This window comes from Coccinella septempunctata, chromosome 4 (assembly GCF_907165205.1).
Source record: "Coccinella septempunctata chromosome 4, icCocSept1.1, whole genome shotgun sequence".
NCBI lineage: Eukaryota > Metazoa > Arthropoda > Insecta > Coleoptera > Coccinellidae > Coccinella > Coccinella septempunctata.
The window spans coordinates 19,978,720-20,000,000 of record NC_058192.1 but is presented as its reverse complement, the minus strand read 5'-3'; the positions used below and the strand labels follow the sequence as shown (position 1 = coordinate 20,000,000).

General features: G+C 35.8%; 4 protein-coding genes across 6 annotated transcripts in view; 2 read left to right on the top strand and 2 right to left on the bottom strand.

The window, feature by feature from the left end:
- LOC123312611 (rRNA-processing protein UTP23 homolog) overlaps positions 1-1,389 on the bottom strand; it is a 2,031-nt gene extending 642 nt beyond the window's left edge. For both annotated transcript variants that reach the window (XM_044897142.1, XM_044897143.1), the window contains exons 1-3: positions 1,168-1,389; positions 744-1,113; positions 1-206 (exon numbers count right to left, since the gene is read on the bottom strand). The exon at positions 1-206 is cut by the window's left edge. In XM_044897142.1, the coding sequence (XP_044753077.1) occupies positions 1-206; positions 744-1,113; positions 1,168-1,287 (696 nt within the window). In that variant the 5' untranslated portion in view covers positions 1,288-1,389. The remainder of the gene's footprint in view (positions 207-743; positions 1,114-1,167) is intronic.
- A 273-nt stretch (positions 1,390-1,662) lies between these two features.
- On the top strand, positions 1,663-3,623 carry LOC123312099 (proline-rich protein HaeIII subfamily 1-like). Of its 2 annotated transcripts, XM_044896330.1 has the most exons (5): positions 1,663-1,724; positions 1,857-2,058; positions 2,160-2,454; positions 2,762-2,992; positions 3,047-3,623. In XM_044896330.1, the coding sequence occupies exons 2-5, from the start codon at positions 1,972-1,974 to the stop codon at positions 3,508-3,510; spliced, it is 1,077 nt and encodes a 358-aa protein (XP_044752265.1). In that variant the 5' UTR covers positions 1,663-1,724; positions 1,857-1,971; the 3' UTR covers positions 3,511-3,623. The 2 variants fall into 2 exon arrangements, with proteins under 2 accessions (XP_044752265.1, XP_044752264.1); XM_044896329.1 differs by having other exon boundaries at positions 1,680-2,058.
- Positions 3,624-5,830: 2,207 nt separating this feature from the next.
- Positions 5,831-17,852, bottom strand: LOC123310982 (mRNA (2'-O-methyladenosine-N(6)-)-methyltransferase). Its single transcript, XM_044894712.1, has 6 exons — positions 16,967-17,852; positions 13,713-14,032; positions 12,546-12,830; positions 9,647-9,936; positions 9,304-9,573; positions 5,831-7,230 (listed from the first exon to the last, which is right to left on the bottom strand). Exons 1-6 carry the CDS (start codon positions 17,604-17,606, stop codon positions 7,017-7,019), a joined length of 2,019 nt encoding a protein of 672 aa, XP_044750647.1. The 5' UTR covers positions 17,607-17,852; the 3' UTR covers positions 5,831-7,016.
- A 290-nt stretch (positions 17,853-18,142) lies between these two features.
- Positions 18,143-21,168, top strand: LOC123310983 (elongator complex protein 3). Its single transcript, XM_044894713.1, has 9 exons — positions 18,143-18,305; positions 18,357-18,601; positions 18,654-19,131; positions 19,188-19,357; positions 19,597-19,814; positions 19,932-20,162; positions 20,218-20,457; positions 20,602-20,788; positions 20,953-21,168. Exons 1-9 carry the CDS (start codon positions 18,287-18,289, stop codon positions 21,058-21,060), a joined length of 1,896 nt encoding a protein of 631 aa, XP_044750648.1. The 5' UTR covers positions 18,143-18,286; the 3' UTR covers positions 21,061-21,168.
- Positions 21,169-21,281: the final 113 nt, after the last annotated feature.

Below are 21,281 nucleotides of genomic sequence, written 5' to 3'. Positions count from 1 at the left end.
CTTCTTCGGTTTTTCTTTTTGTGGAAGTTCTGTCGTTTCACTATTTGCTTTTAGATTTTGCTTGTTCTTCTTTCCCTTTTTCTTCATACATGATAAAGGATTTGGTCCTTTAATCTTTTTTTTTCTCGGTTTTTTCAGGTTTTCTTCAACAATTCCATGTGCTTCTTTGAGTTTTTTCAATTCCCCACTCTGAATTGTTCCTATTCCTGAAGAAGAAATTGAAATGAAAAATGGAGTGTGCAGTTGGTGGACCCCACCCGTAACCAAGTTCTTGTATGATTTTGGGCCTGTTCCGATATTGCTAGTTTTACTGGCCAGCAATCGAATAACAATAGAACTCGAACAACTGAGCCAATAGGCATCGTCTCTCAAATACTGACAGTACTATTCAGGAATATCGGAACAGACGGATGGTGGCCTGCACTTGACAATAATATTCAAAGTACATCAGATGGGACCTGACATTTATAACATTATTTTATTTCCCTACAATTTCTATCTGTTAACATCCACAATAAATCTTGCAATCGAATTTCAATTTTTTGAAATGTTTAGAGGTAGGATAAATTTCAATAGTTTTCCAAATGTTCAACATTTCCATCTTTATGTATATAGTTCAATCTAATTCGAATGCCTCCCTAACAACCAATCCATATATTAATGGGTCTTTTATGATCTAATCAGATCATGTAAGATCCAATCATATACATTGAGTGAAAAACAATTAATCATTCCATATCTACCTGCTACTTTTTCCTTGGCAAAAGAAACAGATGCCATTGAAGGTTTTTCAAGAATCGGAGTTTTACTATGCAGGTAGAGTAATGCTGCACCAGGAATCTGCCGAACTTTATTTTCCAAATCTTTATCTTGTGTAGCTAGGATATAGTGCCTTTCATTTCTTTTGCCCAGCATAGATAATAGACACTCGGCTCCAGGAATTGCTTTTTTTTCGTGTCCACATTTGTGTACTCCAAATTGTTTTAAAATCAATAAGGCTCCAATCACTTTGCTGCCAAACTTTTCCATTTCTATAATAACACATGATGTGGTGAATAATAAAATTTCTCCTTGCAGATAACGGGGTAGGTTGTCGGCGATATGTATTTGATTCTAGAAAATCAACAAGTTTAAGAGAAAAAAAGACTTTGCATGGTTATGTATTACCTGAAGTGCAGCATAACAAAACGTTCCATCAACCAATACTTGGTACGGCAGTCTGAAGCCAAAGTTGTTTTCATAAAAACCTAAGATCTTTTTAACTTGCTTGTTTCTTTTTGCTTTCATAATTAAATCTTCTTTCTAGGAAAAATTGGTTCGAAAATTTGAATTTCGGATTACTCTGTAATCTATGATTATGGACTGGGGGTTTTAGGTTATAAGGTGTCAAAAGAGGTTATATTTCAGAAAGCCATAGAATATGATAACCATAATTTTTTCCTGAACGTCACACTTTGTTTTTATTTTTCGTCAACTGATTCTCAACCGTATGAAATGTAATGATATTTTGTGTTTTGAAAAACTTTTTAATGCAACAAGAATTTTCAACAGGATTGATGAATGATTCAAATGAGCATTAAGTGGATTGTCAACCACAGGATAAGGCCATGTAGCAGTAGCTACAAAATAGAAAGAACACACACGCCATGCCATGACTCTATGCGCCATGCTATGGTTCGTTCCGGTCCATTGAAAGAGGGAAAATAATGAATGGCGAACTGAAGGTGAAATTTTTTTAAACTAATATTCAGTCTCCTAACTCCTTAATAAGAACGAATAACAACTGTAAACGATAACAACTTCTACGGAAGAAATATATGAACAAATTCGTATAAAATGTCTGTTGTTTTTGCTAGAGGAGGAAATCGAGCTCCTCCTACACCAGCTCAAATACAAAAAATACTAGATGAAAATGGCCACTTGATTCAAGCCATTCAAGAATTTCAATCTAAAGGGAAAGCTCAAGAAGTAATGCAGTACCAGCAAACTTTACATAGGAATCTTATATATCTTGCCACAATTGCAGATTCTGGGCAGAATGTACCGCAGCTTTTACCTGTAAGTACTAGCATTCTTACGTGATCAGAAATTTGTATTTCAGAAGGGTAATGCGTAATATCCTTATCAATTAGTTTCTCTAATTCATTTTCCTGTCATAGATGCTGCAACAAAATCCTGCACAAGGCCCTCCTGTGGGTCATGGCCAACCACCTACAAATCCAGAAGCTCAGCATATGAATAATTTCAATCAGCAGCAACCACAATATAGACAACCATTAGGGCCTCAAAGACCAGTTGCAGCTCCACCACATCCTTATGGGCAAAGGGGATATCAACAAAATCAATATCCTGGACAATACCCTCAACAGCAAGGTGCTCCTTATCCACAAGGTCATCCACAGACACAGTATCCACCTCAAAATCAGCCACCAACTTATCCTCCTAATACTCAAGGTATTGTTCATATTGAAAAAAAACAATCTGGATATTCTATTCCACCATCATCTTCATCTAGCTTTATAAAGGAAAATGCAGTTGAAAATCACTGAAAAATGAGAGAATTTTTTTGAACACAAGTTATTACAAACTATAGAGTTATCAGGACATACTAAAGTTACACACATCGTTCGTTTTATTGCATACACCACATGCCGTCCTTCAAAACGAACGAGGTAATAGTGATCATGTCAGCTGAACAACCATTTCTATATATTCCAAAATTTTATAATGAGAATACTGATCTATGATTCTGCTATTGAAGGTACTTATGGACCTCCTACCACATCTCATAATAATTATCCCCCTCATCAAGGATATGGTGGGGCTCCTCCTAGCAGTGGACCACCCCAACCTCCAGCAGGTCCGTATGCTCCACCATCGGGGCCCCCGCAACCTCCATATGGAGGTCCCCCAAATGGAGCTCCTTATCCTAACTCTAATGCGCCTCCTCAAGGTTATGCTCCACCTCCACAAGGCTATGTTCCTCAACAAGGTAAGTTGATTTCAGTATAATAATTCGTGTAATTTGAACTAACAAATATTTTAGGTTATCCCCCACCATCATCAAACCAGACTCATCCTTCTGCACCTCAACAAAACCCAGCTTCATATGCCAATCAGCCTAATGCAGCTCCTCAAAATTACCCATCTCAAAATGCTCAGACTCCCCCCTTCTCCGGACCTCCAACCAATACTCAAAATCCAACTGTTACTTCAACTTCATCTGCTCCACCATCCCAACCCTACGTAACATCCCCATATCCTCCCAATTCACAATCCAGTAACCCCAATGCGCCATATAATGCGAGCGGGCCGCCAGGGCAGGTATACCCACCTGCTGGGCCACCAAATAGCTATGGTTATGGTCCTCAACAAGGTTATGCACCTCAACAGTATGGAGGTCAGCCACAAGGCTATCAATATGCAGCTAGACCTCCAACCCAACAAGGCCCACCTCCCCCTCAAGGGCAATATGGATACAATTATCCAACTCAACCGAATCCGCAGTAATGTATTTATCTCAGTTACATTTTAGTTTTGTTCTTCATGTTATTTGTTTACATGAGTTAGGTCTCCAGTTTTTTTTTTAAGTTGTACAGTCCCTGGCCATATTATTAGACGCATTTATTCGATGCAAAATCTCAATTAAACACGCTTTGAAATATGTTATTAGGTTAATGGTTTTTGAATATTGAATCATTAAATTGAATGTATATGTTACATAATCTTCATCTGATGGTTTTCACATATAATATATCATATTCAATTAAAAATATTGATTTATTGATGATTAAACATGAAATTCTAATATTTTGCTGAGCCACCCTGTGTAGCTATGAGAGCTTCATACTATCAATGCAGAATTGTTCGGTTTGCTGCATTCGAAGATGATGATTTCATATGTGGATTATCGAAATAACGTCCGAACCTGCAGAATGCAAGACGTCCACTGGAAGACATAGTACTGATTCTTACTTAAGTACTTATACTACAACATCAATAATAAATGCCAAATAGAACAATTTAATGAGAGTCGTAGATAAAACTGACAATCTGTGGAAATAAAATTCAAATATTCTGCTTTTTCCTCGGGCAATACCAGTAAATATAAAAAAAATCCTCAGTGCATCTAATAAACTGGCCAGGGACTGTAAATGTATCAATTTTATTTATTGAAATTTTATAATTTGTGATCTCTCGACTATTGTTATGAAATTTTTTGACATAAAATGATTCTGAAACATTCAGTTTGTCTGAATAGTGTAAGCCATAAGTCACAATAAAAGTTATGTATATTGAACTTATTTTTTATTCTACCTATTTTGTAACTTCGTCATTTCTGTCGTTGAACAACAACGTTAATGAGAACATAGATGTCACCATTAACACTGAATTCTTACAGTACAGACTTTAACAGGAGTTAGAGTCACTGTATGCACTCTGGGACAAGAGGTTCTCATGGGAGGAACCTGTTCTTTCGATGGCTACCAGTAGAAGAGCACCTAAGCGGTGAATCATCTACTCCGTAATCTGTGTCGGCAATCAGAAAGTCGTTGATGGGCGTCTCGCCCATCAACTTCATGTTATGAAGTTGAGAATCTGGATTTTGGAATATTTCTTAGTAGTAATTTGCGAGTTTATCCTCGACGAAAAAAACACGATATTTCTTCATTTCAGAACATTCTGAAATATATTCTGGTATAAACACAAAAAATCAATTTTATCCTGAAAAATCATCGATAGACCATACTGGTCTATATCAATAAATATGCATTTCGGAATTCAAATTTTGAATATAAACGAATGGAAGTTTGGAAGGTTGTTTCATCTTTAAAAAAACGAACATAGTTTGTATGTTTAATGAAAAATCTAAACTACACAAAAGGGGATATTGTTACACATGAAGAGTGGGTTATTTTCCTGATGCCCAATGTTTCAATTTCAGAAATATTTACATGGATACAATTTTCAAGTAGTCATGGAGAAATAAAAGGTCGATTTTGCGATATGAATAGGATCAAGTAGGTTTGAAACAGTTAATGGCCACTTTCAGTAGCACAAAACAAATGTGATTAAGAAGAATTAGATCTTGGACTGTAAGTATTTGAATTTAAATTAATGCTCTTGAATTGCAATATATACATTTTTCAATTTATTGAATTGAACTAGCCAATCTGCCATTGTCAGGACCGACACCATGGTCAGCATCTTCTCTTCTTCGGTGGAACGTTCTCCATTTAGTTGTCTTGACGATGGCAAATTGGCTTTGTAAATTCATATCGTAACACATGCCGATATTCATATCGGCGGGTGGTATATGGATCTGAAATTAATTCTTGTTATTGTATTTTGTATTAATTGCCTCTAGTCGCTATCACTTCATTATTATATATAATCTGTGACAATAACCAATGGCAACCAATGATTTGGACAATTCGTTATGGCGCCTAGAGAAGATCCCATTAGGCAAATGACTTATTTTACGGCATGTACGTGGCCCACCATGATACATTGGAATTCTTTGTTATTCTTGGTTTAGAATTGTTTATGATAATCAGATCTATTGTATTTTTTTAACTTCGCCATTTTCATCATCGATTTCATTGATTCCTGAAAAAGAGAACTTGCCTATGGATTTAAGTTAGGATCCATGGATATGATGAATAGTTTTTCTTAGAAGGTAATAAACCAAGCCGGTGATCTTCATCCTCAATAGTGCTACATATCTTCCTCCTGTCTATCTACTTCCTGAAGCAAACTAATCTGTCGTTTTTGATCAATTAAAGCTATTAGTAAAGTTCCTCTCATGCAAAAATAAAACTATGAAAACTTGATTATTTCACCAAACTTTATTTTTCTCAAATTAAATGAGAAGTTTATAAAAACTCCTCTGTGTGCCCTGCATAGCAAGCTACCTTATCAGTTATCACATTCTGAATTCGTTCTTTTTGTTCAAATAATGTAGTTTCTTATATTTTTGGTCCATGTAAACGATTACAATCATAGGGAGCTAACCAAGAAACAACTGAATGTATCTATATTTAATGAAAATTTATTTTATATATCGAATGTTCAAACCTAGTTGACCATAATTACCGATATTCTTCATTTTAAATGCATCAGTCAGTAGACATATTACAATTTTTCTAGACATACTGAAAATAACCCACAAATTGTTAGTTGGGGATAGCTTAAAAAATCAAATATAAATTAGGAAAACAATATCATATTCTAATAAATTTTCATTCTTTGAAAATTGCACCATTAATCAATAACATACCAAATAAAACTTTTCTACAATGAAGAAGATTGAGTAAAAGATATCTCAGAAATAATGGAAACTATATCTAATGAACAAATTGCATCTATATATCTCTATTTTACATGTATACAAATATAATAGTTGATAAGCCATAGTATGTGTGTAACTTACAGATATTAACTAAAAGTTCAATATAAAATATTACTGAATAATTTTCATCAATTTCAAGGTTGATATGATGATGTTAGAAATTAAGCACCTATCCATTAGTAGTAGTCACACTTCACTCTTCTTGTAATATTATATAACATCTAACAAGATATTCGTTCAAGATATTGCTTACAATATCGAAAACGAACCACATCAATTCAAAAATAATGACACCCCCTACCAAGTTTCCATACTTTTCAGGAAACAGCGGAGAACATACATACTAGGCAATCACTATAAATATATAGAATTTTATAAATGATAACTTGATATCAAATTCAAAACAATGAATAAAATGAAAATCTCATATTTTAGCGAATATCACACCAGTGTACATTTGAAACTTGAAATAATGCTTGTAAATTCAAATTTTCATACCAAATTTATTTATCTAATGTAGAATTTCGTCTTATAATTACAAGAATTTTTTTTACAAAAACCAAACTTAATCGCGAAATGTATAAATAAAATATTTATAAAAAATATAAATGCCACTCTCGATAAACTATACAAAAACATGGAAATGTCACATGATACAAAAGACTCAGTGAACAACTGCTTCTTTCGTGTCTGATGTGCTACCCTGCCTTGTAGGACTCAACAGCTCTTGTCGATCCCTTTCCCTTTCTCTGCCAGGTCTGAATGCTTCTAGCAATGCTTGCACCTTGTCATCTGTTGGTTCCCATCTCTGGTTACCAGCAGTATTTTGCAACCAAATAATGACAGTGCCATGAACTGAGCGCACGTTCAGCTCAGACCTAGAGCATAGGAAAGGAGGTTGAAGCTTTACCTGCTTACTGACTTGGGTATATTTACACGAATAAATATCTTATCAAATAAGTACGTGAAAATGTATAGCCGGAACACAGTATAAGAGATCTTCGGAAACCTCCAACAGCCTACGAACGTAAAAATGCTCAAGTCAATAAAATACCAGAGAGGATCAACAAGTTTGGTGAAGGCGATGTTGAAAGCCAGCAGAAGTCGCACATAACATCAACAGCTCAGCATACATGTATACATGTTTAATTAAAGCGATGGAATGCTCGACCATAGAAACTATTTTCAGAAAAAATATTACTTTTCATTTTATTGAAAACAGATAATTGATTGACTGGGAATCCACTGCTCATAAAAATCTCAGTCTCCTCTGTTCAAATGATCACAAGTCGCCACTGGCCTACAAACTGCAACTTACTGTGGTCATATATGTCATAGATGGCCAGTCATGGATTTATCCAGAAAGTAAAGGCCAATCAACAATTAGAGTGTTTCAATGTGAAGAGGAGCTAACAAAACTAACTCGTTTTTGAAGCGTAAGAAACAAAGGGAGGCATGTTTTTTTTACGAAAACAAATCGTCTCGAAAATCAATGAACCATTGATTAATTGAGAGCAACCAATCCCAAAGGATGAATAATTTTGGATCACGGATTTTCAAGCTCGGACACACCACAAGGAATAAGCGAGAATTTGACCACCGCCTTACTTACAGTCCCAACTTGGCACACAATGATTTCTTCTTGTAGCCGACATATTTCGTTTACCTGCCTGTGATCCATTGCCTTCTTGTATTTCGATATGTACAATTGGTACATTTGGCCTGAACCTTTTTAAAGACAGTTTCGTGATTCGGCGCAGTTACTATTAACAGTTACTATCAAATGAAGCGACACACAGCTGCAAACCAAAAATGGTTTCCATCCCCGTGCCTTTTTACCCACTTTGCCGCACCAGTGCGGTAAAATGAATTTCTCCCCAGCTATGATGAGCGGTTTGTGATTTTTTTCTGCACTGGTGCGGAAAAGTTATATTTAGGGAACTGAAATGAGGGAAAGAACATGACAGAAAGAGACGAAAGTGTCACTTTCCGTACTTGTTAGGAAATAGATATTTTCCTAACACGTGCGAAAAGTGTATCGTTTCCGCACGTACTTAGACGAACAAGTTCGAATATTTGAACCCGTAAATGATGGAAAGAAAAGTGTCTGTGTTTGCGGATTCTTGTTGAAAGAAATAGAGGAACAATCTGACAGCAATTGTCCAAGTTGACAGACGCAGACTTGGCAATACTATAATCATTTATTACAATAAATAATAGTTTTTCACTCGGTACTGAGAAATATAGAAGTAGGAGAAAGATCAGCACTAAGAATCATAACTCGACTGAGACACCCACTTAATAAACTCCACAACCCATCAAATGAACTCTTATATGAAAAAGCCAACATACAAGCAATCAAGGAGAGACTAGAGGAACTGAATAGAAGATTTGCACAAAGATTGAAAGAAATAGAGGATGTCGAAATCATGTTCCACAAGGACCTCCCGGTAACTAACCCACACAGAAAATTTCCAACTCGTAGTGTGATGGACAGACTATTTGAGCTGTAGTGAAAAAACTGAAATAGAATGAATTTTTTATTTTTTTTTTGTATTTGTGTAATTCACTAGGCTGAAGGACTTCGGTCGATGGCCATTAAAGAACAGTTATTATTATTATTATTAATAGTTTTTCTTTGTTGTGAGCTGAAATGCCAATATTGGAATTACAAATAAAAGTTGAAACTGTATCTCACATTGCATAGAGTTGTCTACAGCTACTACAAAAAATCTAATTTTTTGCCACCAATGGTATTTTAGAGTAATTTTACTTTTCCACACAGTATTCAAAAGCGTAACTTTACGCAAGCTCGTCAGAAAACAACTATTCCTTCAGAGTTTAAGAACCTAACAAAAATTCGTCATCAATACTAATAACTGAATCTCCCATTGCAATACTTATAACAGCATGAGGAAAGCAGTTGTTTAAAACTTCTGTAGAATAATTACCTCGTGAGAATGTGTTGGAGACCATGTCTGAATTCGTGCTCGTAAGCAGGAACGGTGACCTGTTTCCTCTTGAATTGACTATTTTCGATCCTAACCAATGCGGATGGCGTCGGATCTCTGTAGTCTGGCATAAGTACAATGAAGCTCAGGGGTTCGGGGCTTTCTGATAAGAGATGTTCCATGTGGGTCACAGTGGCATCCCAAAGTTCTTCGCAAAATGGGGGATTCACTTCAAAAGATCCAGAAACTGCCTTCAGCTGAAGAAAAGGCCTATGGAGAACGTATTTTAACAGACTTTTTCCAAATGGGTGATTAAATTAAACTCGAACATCATTCTACTCACCCTCGGCTGCCGAAATATGCATCGCAATCCCCAAATGCCGAGCAATACTGCTTGAAGTAGCAGTTCAGCGGGGAAGCAAAACATTCAAAAGTTACACCAAACATTCTGTTCAAACATTCGAATACAGTTACAGGAAGTGAAGCTTGAGTATCGTGGACGTCCAAACTGGCATTCTTTGCAGTAGGATAAACCCCTAAGAATGTTGCATATCTTTTTAGCATCACCCAAACCCTCGGTATGAACTGCTCAAATTTTTTGTCGTCGAAGCAACTATGTCTATACAGATGCTCCTGTAAAATAATTTTTTTTCCGTCAATCGCTAAGTCTAGAGGTTCTTCTTTTATAAGAAACCCTCACATTTTATGTCTTTTCTCAATTATTAAATATGAAGAATTTCACAAACGTTCGGCACAAACAAGTAGAGGGGGGGCAAAATTTGATGGCAGCTCTGTAACTATAACTTGATGGTTCATTTTCGATCTCGGTTCTCAAGAGATAAAATCCAATCCTTGTGCCGCGTCACACTCAATGAAGTGTCATAACTTCACTGACAAAAGTTACAGAGTTGAAAATTGTATTATCTTTAGAGAATACTCTGTAGATTCAACTTGTTGTCTGACGGCCAATTTAATGGTCCATTAAAATTTAAATCCCTCACTAAACAAGGTATAATTTATAATAAAATTAAAATTGCCCCTCCTACAACTGGGTGTTAATTAATCAGAATGTTCCTAGGGGAAGTTGGCTCTAGCCAAGAGTGGTAGTTAAACACAAAAAGTTCATTTTTTCGAATACAAGAACATTTCAATAAACCATTAAATGAGACTAACAATATTTCACACCACATACCTAAATCTGAAGATTTTCGAAAAGTTCAACTCAATCTACGATGTACGGGTATGTACAGGGTGGGTAAAATTGGTGATACCTGTAATACAACTTTTTCAACCCAACAAGATAGAAGAAAATACATGGCACATTACGGTCGTCTTTTTTCGAAAAACTTATAATGCCATCAACTGCATTCCTCTATCTTCTTTCCTTTTCGAGTTATAGGTCAAAATTAAAATTTCAACTTTGGTCATTATCGCCGTTTCTGTTTAAGCTAGGATGTTGGAATGAAAACATTATACAGCAAGGGCGGCTCGTCAAAGGAGGCAAGGGAGGCTAAGCCTCCTCATAAAGCTTAGAGCTAAAATACATTCATTTTGGGCATGCCCTTATTTTCAGAAAGTAATTTCTATATAAATTTTCCGAACACCTGAACTAGATATTCAGATACAAATTAGTTCATTTTTCGGTCCTCCGCTCATAAAAATCCAGCATAACAATCACACAATCCACCGGCCGCGTACGCGTCCGCCGCATCGAATGTGAATATTTCCTAGGACTGCCTATTCGGACGGAGGCTGTTGGGCCTGCTGCTTCCGTTGATAGTGTAACTCACGCATACGTTATCTGGACTCACATACTAGCCGAACAAGAGTTCAGCTGACTTACTGTACCATATTCGCCCGTAAAATGTACCAGAGGAGGCACAGCTCCCCTGTTCTCCATCCATTCTTTCGTGCCGTCTTCGACTATATTCGCTTGATCTCCGGCGGTAGGGGCGTTGTCCGGCGGTAGTTGTTATGATTTCAATTTTCAATTTGAATGTAACGACTTCGTGGAGAACTGGAACTTCGGGAAATTTGTGATATATTCTTGTTAAGATAGGTTGTTCTGTTAGGGCGTTAGGGGTAAGTACTGATACGGATCAAAAAATAAAATGGAATTGAATATTGAGAATTAACTGTACACGTTGTTAAAACCTTTACAAGACCTCCACCAAATTTAATTACACTAAAGTCTACCGAAAATCGTCAGAATAGAGGTTTCAGTGTTGTTTGGTACGATAAATGTGATTGGTTAACTGGATCGATCAAACGGGAAAAATTATTTTGCTGGCCAGATTTATTATTTTCTCATCAAACAGAATATACTTCATGGTTCAAAACGGGGTTTTCAGATTTGAAACATATACCGCGTTCTATCGAAAGGCATAACAAGTCAAAGGAGCATATAGCATCCCCTTGCATTGAAAATTAGTCTTAGAACTGGCAACTTTTCATTATATTGAAGAAGTATACTTTATTGACTGATAAGAGTTTGTTCCAACACTCCTCGAAAACTATTAGCCTCCTCAGCTCTCATGACCACGAGCCGCCACTGTTATACAGATACTTTTTTGATAGCAATCCAGTGGCGTACTATGATTTTTTTCCAACAGGTATATTTGCTGAGCTATAACATAAAGATGTATTTTTTCTTATGAAAACAATAGTTCAAAATGACTCAGAACGACTGAGGGTGATGTATAATATATTTCTGAAACGGTAAAAAAAAATGGCGATTCTTCCTAAGTCATTTTAAACTATTGTTTTCTTGAGAAAAAACACAACTTTATGTTATAGCTCAGCAAATAAACCTGTAGGAAAAAATCATAGTACGTCACTGGATTGCTATCAAAAAAGTGTCTATATAATGCCTTCATTTCAATATCCTAGCACAAATAGAAACGGAGATAATGACCAAAGTTGAAATTGCCCAAAAAGACGACATGAATGGTACTTTCTTTTTCCTCTATCTCGTTGGGTTAAAAAGTTGTAGTTCAGGTATCACCAATTTTGCCCACCCTGTACAAATTTCAAGAGTTATAGTTTTCTGTTGATAGTCTTGTAAATTGAAACTGATGTAATTTCAGGAGATCAATCAATAAACTCATGTCAAATTTTCATTATTGAATTTGGCTCAGTTACCGCATATAGAGCCACGTTTATATATTTTTCTTCGATATATGAGTGAATAAAGTGATACTAATATCATTAAGTTCATTCACAAATTATTCTTTGTGACTCACCAGTTTCTGAAGATAAATATTGTTAATCATCAGGGTATCATTCTGATATTTGATCTGCATCTGATCTCTGTCTGGGAAATATTCAACAACTGGCAATCTCGGACATGGAATTGAGAACTGAATTGGATAACACCAAACTTTTCTTGTGTGGGGTATAGTCATCACAGGGGGTAGTTCCATATTGTGTTCTTTGAGAATAATATTAGTCTTTTCCCTCACTTTTTTGGCATATTCGCAGGACAAATTATAAATCTTCAGACAGATGCCTTCCACAGAAGTTCTTACCTGAAACGAAAAAATACATATATACTGAGAAATATAATGAGCTATACATTATGCAACCATAAAAGAAATGAGGGGGAAATCAGAAACAACCTGTATGCTTCTTCCGGAAACTAAGTTTAAAATACACTTGCAGGGTACAGGAGGGAATTCTCCTTAATAATTTAAGGAGAGCACATTCCACACCTCCCTGATGGTCTTACAGATATTGAGCGACTACTTGAAGAGCTGAATATTTGAATAGCAAATCTAGGATGTTATTTAATTCCTCCTTAAGTTCGGACACAATCAATGGATAAGATGTCATTAATAATACATACATACTAATAAATATTTTCGAAATACATATTTGAAAATAATTTTCAGTGGTTCAAAACGAAAAACAACCAAGGTCCATATCCAAAGGAAATATTGATGCTTCCACGAGTGTAAAACGTGAAATTTTTTGCTATCTTGTAGGGCAGACAGAGTGGCGATCATAAAGTGACAATCATTTTCCTAAATTTCTTCAAATAAGTTCATAAAACCATAAGGAAGGTTTCATGAAATTTAAGGCTTTTCCTTATATTTCTGGCAGACTTTTAATTTGTCTAGTTTCCAAACAGCAATTTGTTCCGCATCAAATTTGACCACAAAACCACAATTGTTACTTTATCGAAAATTGTCAAAAAAAAAGCTCAAAAGAATTTTCAACAGGCTTTCCAAGTGAGTTGAGAGTTATGCTGAATTTGAGATGGATAACTTCAAAATTACCACATGTGGAGTATTCACAACAACGAAGGGTCGAGCACACAGATTTTTCGAAACATTTTTTTTTTTAATAAGAAAGGCGTAAAACAAGTGCCAACAAGTTCCGATTGTGCGCGCACATCAACAATATCTCACCGTTGCAGTAAGATGCGGCTGACATTGCTGCCTGAGATGAGCCAACCTGTCTTGGAAATCATCGTAGGTTGCACCCACCGTCTTCCTCAACCATTGAAATGTTTCGTCCACATTCCACTTTACCACCTTCCTGCTCTCAGAGCCGGCGTCGCGAGATTCGATTATTTTCTTCGAAGCCTCTGCGTATCGAGATAGCTGCTTCCTGGCGTCTCCGGTAAATTTCGGCTGAACCAGTTTGATGGGGATGTCATTTATGATTTCTTTATACATGCTTTGCGAGATTTCTGGAAAGCAGCTGCTTGGAAGCAACGGATCGTAACCTGCAAAGATAACCAGCTCAGATAAGCTGGTAAAACGTATTTCATTGCACCCAATTCATGCTCGAAGAATATTTCATATTTTGCTTTATATGTTAACAGTTATCCGTTGTTTTCTTGTAGATATTCTCTTCATTGAAATTGGCACAAGGAATAATGTGTAAGCTTCTTCCCCAATGTTGAATGGTTCTCTAAATGTACTAGATTACCATCTGGATTTCTGCTTACTATGGGCAGGTGTCACACAATGAATGTTTTTTTTTTCTATTCCCGTGCGTTTTAACCCAGTCTGAGAGCTAGCAACAAAAATCAACCAGTGTTTTGGAATAGCCCTTAATTAAATGTGATTTAGCATTGAGGGTGTACAACTTGCGTTAGCACCCATTCGCAAGGTCAGGTAGAGGAACAGATGGCTGCGACGCGCTTTGGAGTAGGTATTTAAAATTTTTGTAGTAATTGAAAATTGATATTAAACTAGCTTATAGTACAAAGAAACTTGACCAAAACACTACATAAGTTGCCGCCATAAGGATGTCAGTGCAAGAATTTTGTAATGGCTGAAAATGTATTTACTGCTTATGTGGTAACAAAATAGTCAGGCGACAGATTCCTGGAACAGAAGTAGTCAGCTGACGCTCAAAGGGCGGATATTGTAATTTGACATACATTAAACAGCGTCGCCGACAGGTGTTCCACTACCTGATATTGCGAGTGGGTGCTAACCTATGTACATCCTCAACACTTTATCATATTTAATTATTAGCCATTACAAAACTCTTGTCGATTTTTGTCGCCAGCTCTTGGACTTTCCCGACCTCATTTCAGTTTCTTTTCCTGCACTAGTGCGAAAAGTGAAGAAATTTCTCCCCAGATATTGACGGAAAGTGATTTTTTCACGCACTGATACAGCAAACTGACACTTAAAAAACTGAAACACACAGAGTGAAAGAAAATAAAAAAGGAAAGATCGTAGAAAAAATTAAGTTCCCAACCCGTCAAGTTTAATTCCGCACGCGACAGCTTTCCGGGTTTTACATATCACTTTCCGCAGTGGTTAGGGGAATATTTTCTGGTCTGGTCTGTTTTTACCTGTTTTCCCACACTAGTTTCAGTTTCGCAGTGTTACTTTCGCGCACTAGTGTAGGAAATTGATTTTTTCTCGCACTGGTGAGGAAAAGTTTAGAAACTGGAATGAGTAATGGAAAATAGAGAAAAAATTCGAAAAAAAAAATTGTCAACCCATCAAAAAGGGTTTTTTCCGTATGCGACTTCTGGCCTGAACTCCGGTTGGCGTAAATAGCTCAACGGAAGTCGGATGCGGAAAAATATCACTTGCAGCACTTGTTAGGAAAATAATTTCTCCTATTAGGGTGTCGAAGTTATTACTTTCCACAAGAATTGACGTTTGGAAAGTGGTACTTTTCCAAAATCATGCGAAAAAAAGCTTTGCTATGCTGCATATGCGTGCAAAAAGTGAATAGCAGGGGTTTTTTCCGCACGCAAATAGAAATAGAGTCGCATCAATCATAAAATTTTGGCATGTCTCTATGCACCAATCATAAAATTCAAATGTTTCTCTATGCGGCTGAGCGCACAAAAATATAATTTCTTATAACGCCAGTTTCAAGACTGTCCGTGAAAGTGTTTCATTTACGCTAGTAGGAAAAATATTGTTCCAAGCTCATGTGGAAAGTGCCTTTTCCGCACTCGGCAGCAGTCTCTTGCGGAAAGTAACACTTTCCACACTTGTTAGGAAAATAACAATTTTCTTCTCCGGTGCGTTTTTACCTACTTTCCCGCACTAATTTTTGTTTCGAAAGTGTTACTTTCGCGGAAAGAAATGAGTAAAGGAGAATTGAGAAAAAAGTTGAAAAAGAAATAGTGTTTCCAACTCATGCATAAAGTGTCTTTCCCTCACGCAGCTGTTGTCTGAACTCCGCTTCGCGTACGTCGTTCGGTCAACGACAGTTGTGTGCCGGAAAGTGCTCTTTACGCACCTGTGAGGGAAACCACTATTTTCAATTTCCGTGCGTTAGTATCTACTTTCCCGAACTCATTTAAGTTTCGAAAGTGTAATTTTCCTGCATTGTGTGGAAGGCGAATTTCCCTGACTATTGGTAGAAAGTGTGATTTTTTCCCGCACTTGTTAGAAAAATTTCTGAACATATGGACAGTATTGAACTTCAGATATTTCTAGTTCAAAAATAGCTCTTTCAACAGTATTATTCATAAAAGAAGTTATAATTCAATATATAACGTTTTTTATTTTTTCGATTTGAATCTTATATTTTACTTGTTTGCAGAACAATAACTACCGAGGTAGTTAAGTAACAATAAAATGTTTCCTCCTCTTAGATACTGATCAAACAGATATGTAACATTTGGATTCAATTCTATTCTGGTGATTTTACCTGGTTCGCACTCAACTATACACAGCGTTCTTCAAAATTGTCTGAAAAAAAAAAGGGAAATTCAATGAAAATGGCATTATCTATAATAGCCCTTTGGAAACATTCATGCACCCTGTTGAAAAAAGATAACATTGTAGTTGTAATTTTCCATCTCAAATAGAGTCGGGAAGAATTGCTGCATTGAAATTCAGCAGGAAAATATAGTAAACATTCTTTATGATTTTACATAGGTTACTTGATCTCTTCCTTATAAAAGCTATTTGGCAGTAAATGTTCATGATTAAATTTAATAATTGATAGTGAAATTTTTTCATACTCATTTTTAAAGAGAACTACTTCCCATTATACTGAACTACCGATCATAGATATATTGCAGAAAAATATATTTGATCTTAAAATTAAGGTTCTTCATTTATAAAAAATAATTTGAACAAAAAGTATTTTTAAGTTTAAAAAAATAAGAGAAATTTGAAACCTATACTAATAATGATATAAAATATTTAATAGAATGCAATATTATTCATACCTGTATCTATTACTTTTCTTTCCATCAACCACCGATTGAAAGAATCCTTAGGAGCATCTATGGACTCCCTGGAGTGGCATAATTCTTCATAACATTGCCGCAGTTTAGCTAAGAGGCTACAACGATAAGCTTCTATCTCAGGGTGTGAATGCATGTAACTTGAAGGAGGTCTCTCAAAGATAATTACATTTGTTTGAACATCTAAATCCCAAGGTCCAGCCAAAATAAACTTTTTTACTGGTATATTCAACTCCTCTGACATTCTTCTCTTAGTCATGGGTATTGGGGTGGTTTGTACTGGCATAACTGGCGGTGGGGGTGCACATATACCGAGTGGATCTGTTATCGGGTCAAACTGTGGCTTTAATGTAGGCATTTCCCATAAACTTTCCCCAGTTAATCTGTTCCAAAAATAAGGGCGATTTTCTCTTTTAGACCAAAATTTTCTCCAGCCTTGCTGAACCAATTCATAAGGCATATCGAATTCAGCACTTCCAGCATTACCTGGGGTTCCTTGAGGTGTTGAGGGTATTGGCATGGGTACATTGTGTTGTGAGGGTGTTGAATTACCCGTAGATAAATCAACAGGAGGCCACATATTTCGGTCTTCCGAAACTTTGCCACTAGTATCCTCATTCATTTTGAATGTTTATAATCAAATATTTGAAGAAATGATTTGAGAGGGTTTCACTAGAAACACACAATCCAAACTTTACCCACTCCAATTTCTCATAGTGCTCAATATTTAAAAGTTCACCACTACAAAATTGGGGTAACTTTAACAAAAAGTTTCGGATTAATTCATGTTTTTAGAGGAAAAATCGAGTACACTTCCACCCAGACGCCATTAGTTGACTGATGAAAATATCAAAACATATCGCGACATGAAAAGCGATGCTAACAACATACCTACCGCGAAGCATCCATGAACTACTCATAGTACTCATTAGTTTTTTGTCTATGATCTCATTGGGTACAGTTGTTGTTTGAAATCTCAAAAAATACCGATCAATATCTTGATGATAATGTTGCCGACAATTTTGCTCAACAAAATTGTTTGCATTTGTATGTATTCAAGCTGTTCTAAAGCTTTTAATAGCAAAAATATATTGTGAATTCTATTTTACTCTATGGTATAGTTTGAAAGTTGACTTCAGACTTTGAGGTTAATTTTGTTATAACCTCCACAACACAACACCATCACAAATGTCAATAATGGAAATGTGTTGAATTCAACTTATTTTATTCACAAATTAATGTTATTGCAGTTTGAAACAACGGAAAGATTATTTTTTTGAAGTTCAACGAAACGTCTTCAAGATGGGCAGGAAAAAAGATGGTAACTTAGCGAATATTGCAATTCAGCAAATATTTTATTATTTTATTTTAGTTTATGCCCACCTAACAGCCGCTGAGAAAAAAGTAATAACAATAGCAGAAATCATTCAAGAATTGATAAAAGGTTTGAAAGAGAAGAAAAAAATCAACTTGAATTCACTAAAGAACCAGATATCTTCCAAATATGGGTTGAAAAGTGCCCCTAAGTTAGTTGATATCATAGCAGCTGTCCCCCAAGGACATCGTAAATATTTGATCCCAAAACTTATGGCTAAACCTATCAGAACAGCTAGTGGTGTAAGTTTAGATCTTCAAATTTCTGTATTTATCTTAATTGAATTTTCATTAGATTGCAGTCGTAGCTGTAATGTGTAAGCCCCATAGATGCCCACATATAAATTTCACTGGAAATATATGTGTTTATTGTCCTGGTGGTCCTGATTCAGATTTTGAATACTCAACTCAAAGTTACACAGGCTATGAACCGACATCAATGAGAGCCATTCGTGCTAGATATGACCCATATTTACAAACAAGACATAGAGTGGACCAGCTGAAACAGCTTGGACACACTGTCGATAAAGTGGAATTTATTGTTATGGGCGGAACTTTCATGAGCTTATCACAAAATTACAGAGATTATTTTATAAGAAATTTGCATGATGCTTTATCTGGCCACAAAAGTTCTAGTGTGGAGGAAGCTGTTAAATATTCTGAAAGAGCAAAATCTAAATGTATAGGAATTACAATTGAAACGAGGCCAGACTATTGTTTGGAAAGGCACTTGTCAGATATGCTGAGCTATGGATGTACTAGACTTGAAATTGGTGTGTTTATAATGAATAACTCAAAAGCAAAAATGAACACTTATTATCTTTAACAGGTGTACAATCAATATATGAGGATGTAGCTCGAGATACTAATCGTGGACATACTGTAAAAGCAGTTTGTGAAACATTCAAATTGGCTAAAGATGCTGGATTCAAGGTTGTGGCCCATATGATGCCAGATCTTCCAAATGTTGGACTTGAGAGGGATTACATTCAATTTAGGGTAAGTGAAGAAGAAAATATTGAAAGTCATAATTAGTTGAACCAGCAGCTATTGAACCAGATAATAGAATTGTGAGTTGTGCATGTAAATCAGAAGTATAATAGGAAGACTGTTCAGAAAAAGCAAGACTGTTCAGAGAAAGCAGATATTGAGCTGCAGGGGTCCATTTCAACCCTTAAATTCTTCAGAAATTTCTTTATGTTGAAAAAATGCTCTAGCAAGTTGTTTGCCATTTGTAGGAATTCTTTGAAGATCCAGATTTCAGAACAGATGGTTTAAAGATTTATCCAACTTTGGTCATACGTGGCACTGGTTTATATGAACTATGGAAGACGGGAAGGTATAAGAGTTATCCTCCCTCTGTTTTGGTTGATCTGATTGCATATATTCTTGCACATATTCCTCCATGGACGAGGGTCTACAGGGTTCAGAGAGACATACCAATGCCCCTTGTAAGGTAGGTTAGCTTCATTTGTTTGTAAATCTTATAAGAGAATAAGATTGAGTCTCTACTTCTTCTCATTTGGTGAAAGTCATCGGTGTGAATAATAGCCATCTTAATATACTATTTTAGTTCTGGTGTGGAGCATGGAAATTTGCGAGAATTGGCACTAAACCGAATGAAGGACCTAGGATACAAATGCAGAGATGTGAGGACTAGAGAAGTAGGTATTGCGGAAATACACGAAAAAAAGCGTCCTTTCAACGTAGAATTCATTAGAAGAGACTATTATGCAAATGGAGGAAAAGAGTCGTTTTTGAGTTATGAGGATCCTTATGAAGATATTCTTATAGGACTGCTCAGGTATTCAAATCTTTAATTTTATAATTTCTCCTGCACTTCACTTGTTTTCCTGAAGGTTGAGGAAATGCTCTGAGGCTACAACATTCAGAGAAGAACTAAAAGGTGGATGTTCCATGGTTAGAGAACTTCATGTTTATGGTAGTGTGGTACCTGTTCATGGACATGATAATGAAAAATTTCAACATCAAGGTTATGGTGCATTGTTGATGGAGCAAGCTGAGATAATAGCAAAATCTGAGCATGGATCTAAGAAGATAGCTGTTATTTCAGGTGTTGGAACAAGAAACTATTACCGGTGAGATTTTAGAACCTCTTTTTTTAGTATTTTCCAGAATTATTGAATCAATGTGTACATCTGACTTCCACATATTCAGATGAAATATGATTTGAAATTGACATTGTTCCAAATGAGATGATAAGTTAAATATTTTCGCTACAGGAAATTGGGTTATGAATTGGAAGGTCCCTACATGGTGAAAAGTTTGTTAGAGGAAAACTATAAATCTGCTTTGGATTGTTATGATGGTAATGATTCTGATAAAGTACCAAATTCAGCACCACCACCAAAAATACTCAGTGATGCAGAATGGTTGGAACAGTATGCTCTTGAGCGAGGATTAAGAAAAGTAAGTTGGCATTCTGAGACAAAAAGATAAAGTTCATTTTGGATTTGAGTTGATTTCAAATTTGAAATACAGTATTTCAGAATATGGTTACCAACATAAGAAATTGTTATAGCTCCTTATTCATAGAATATACATTATATATGATTTTCTTTATCTTTCTTCAGGAACCAATTGCTGAGTTGCCGCTTCCAGGAAAATTTACCACATTAGAAGATATTCCTGACTATCTTCATAATGATCCAAATATAAAAATTGTCAGTGGAACTTTGTAGATTAACTATAATAGATACAAAATAGCCTCAATAAGTCCCTAAATGTAAATAATAACTGTAATTGGTATTCAGATTCATCGTTGTTTACAAAATAAAAGATCCACGTTATTTTCCCTGTTTTTTTTTGACACCAATATTCTTTTTCAGTTTCAATATACATTACTGATATAGTAATATGTTTCAATATTCCTAGAATTTACGCTTAGGTGAAAAAAATTTGT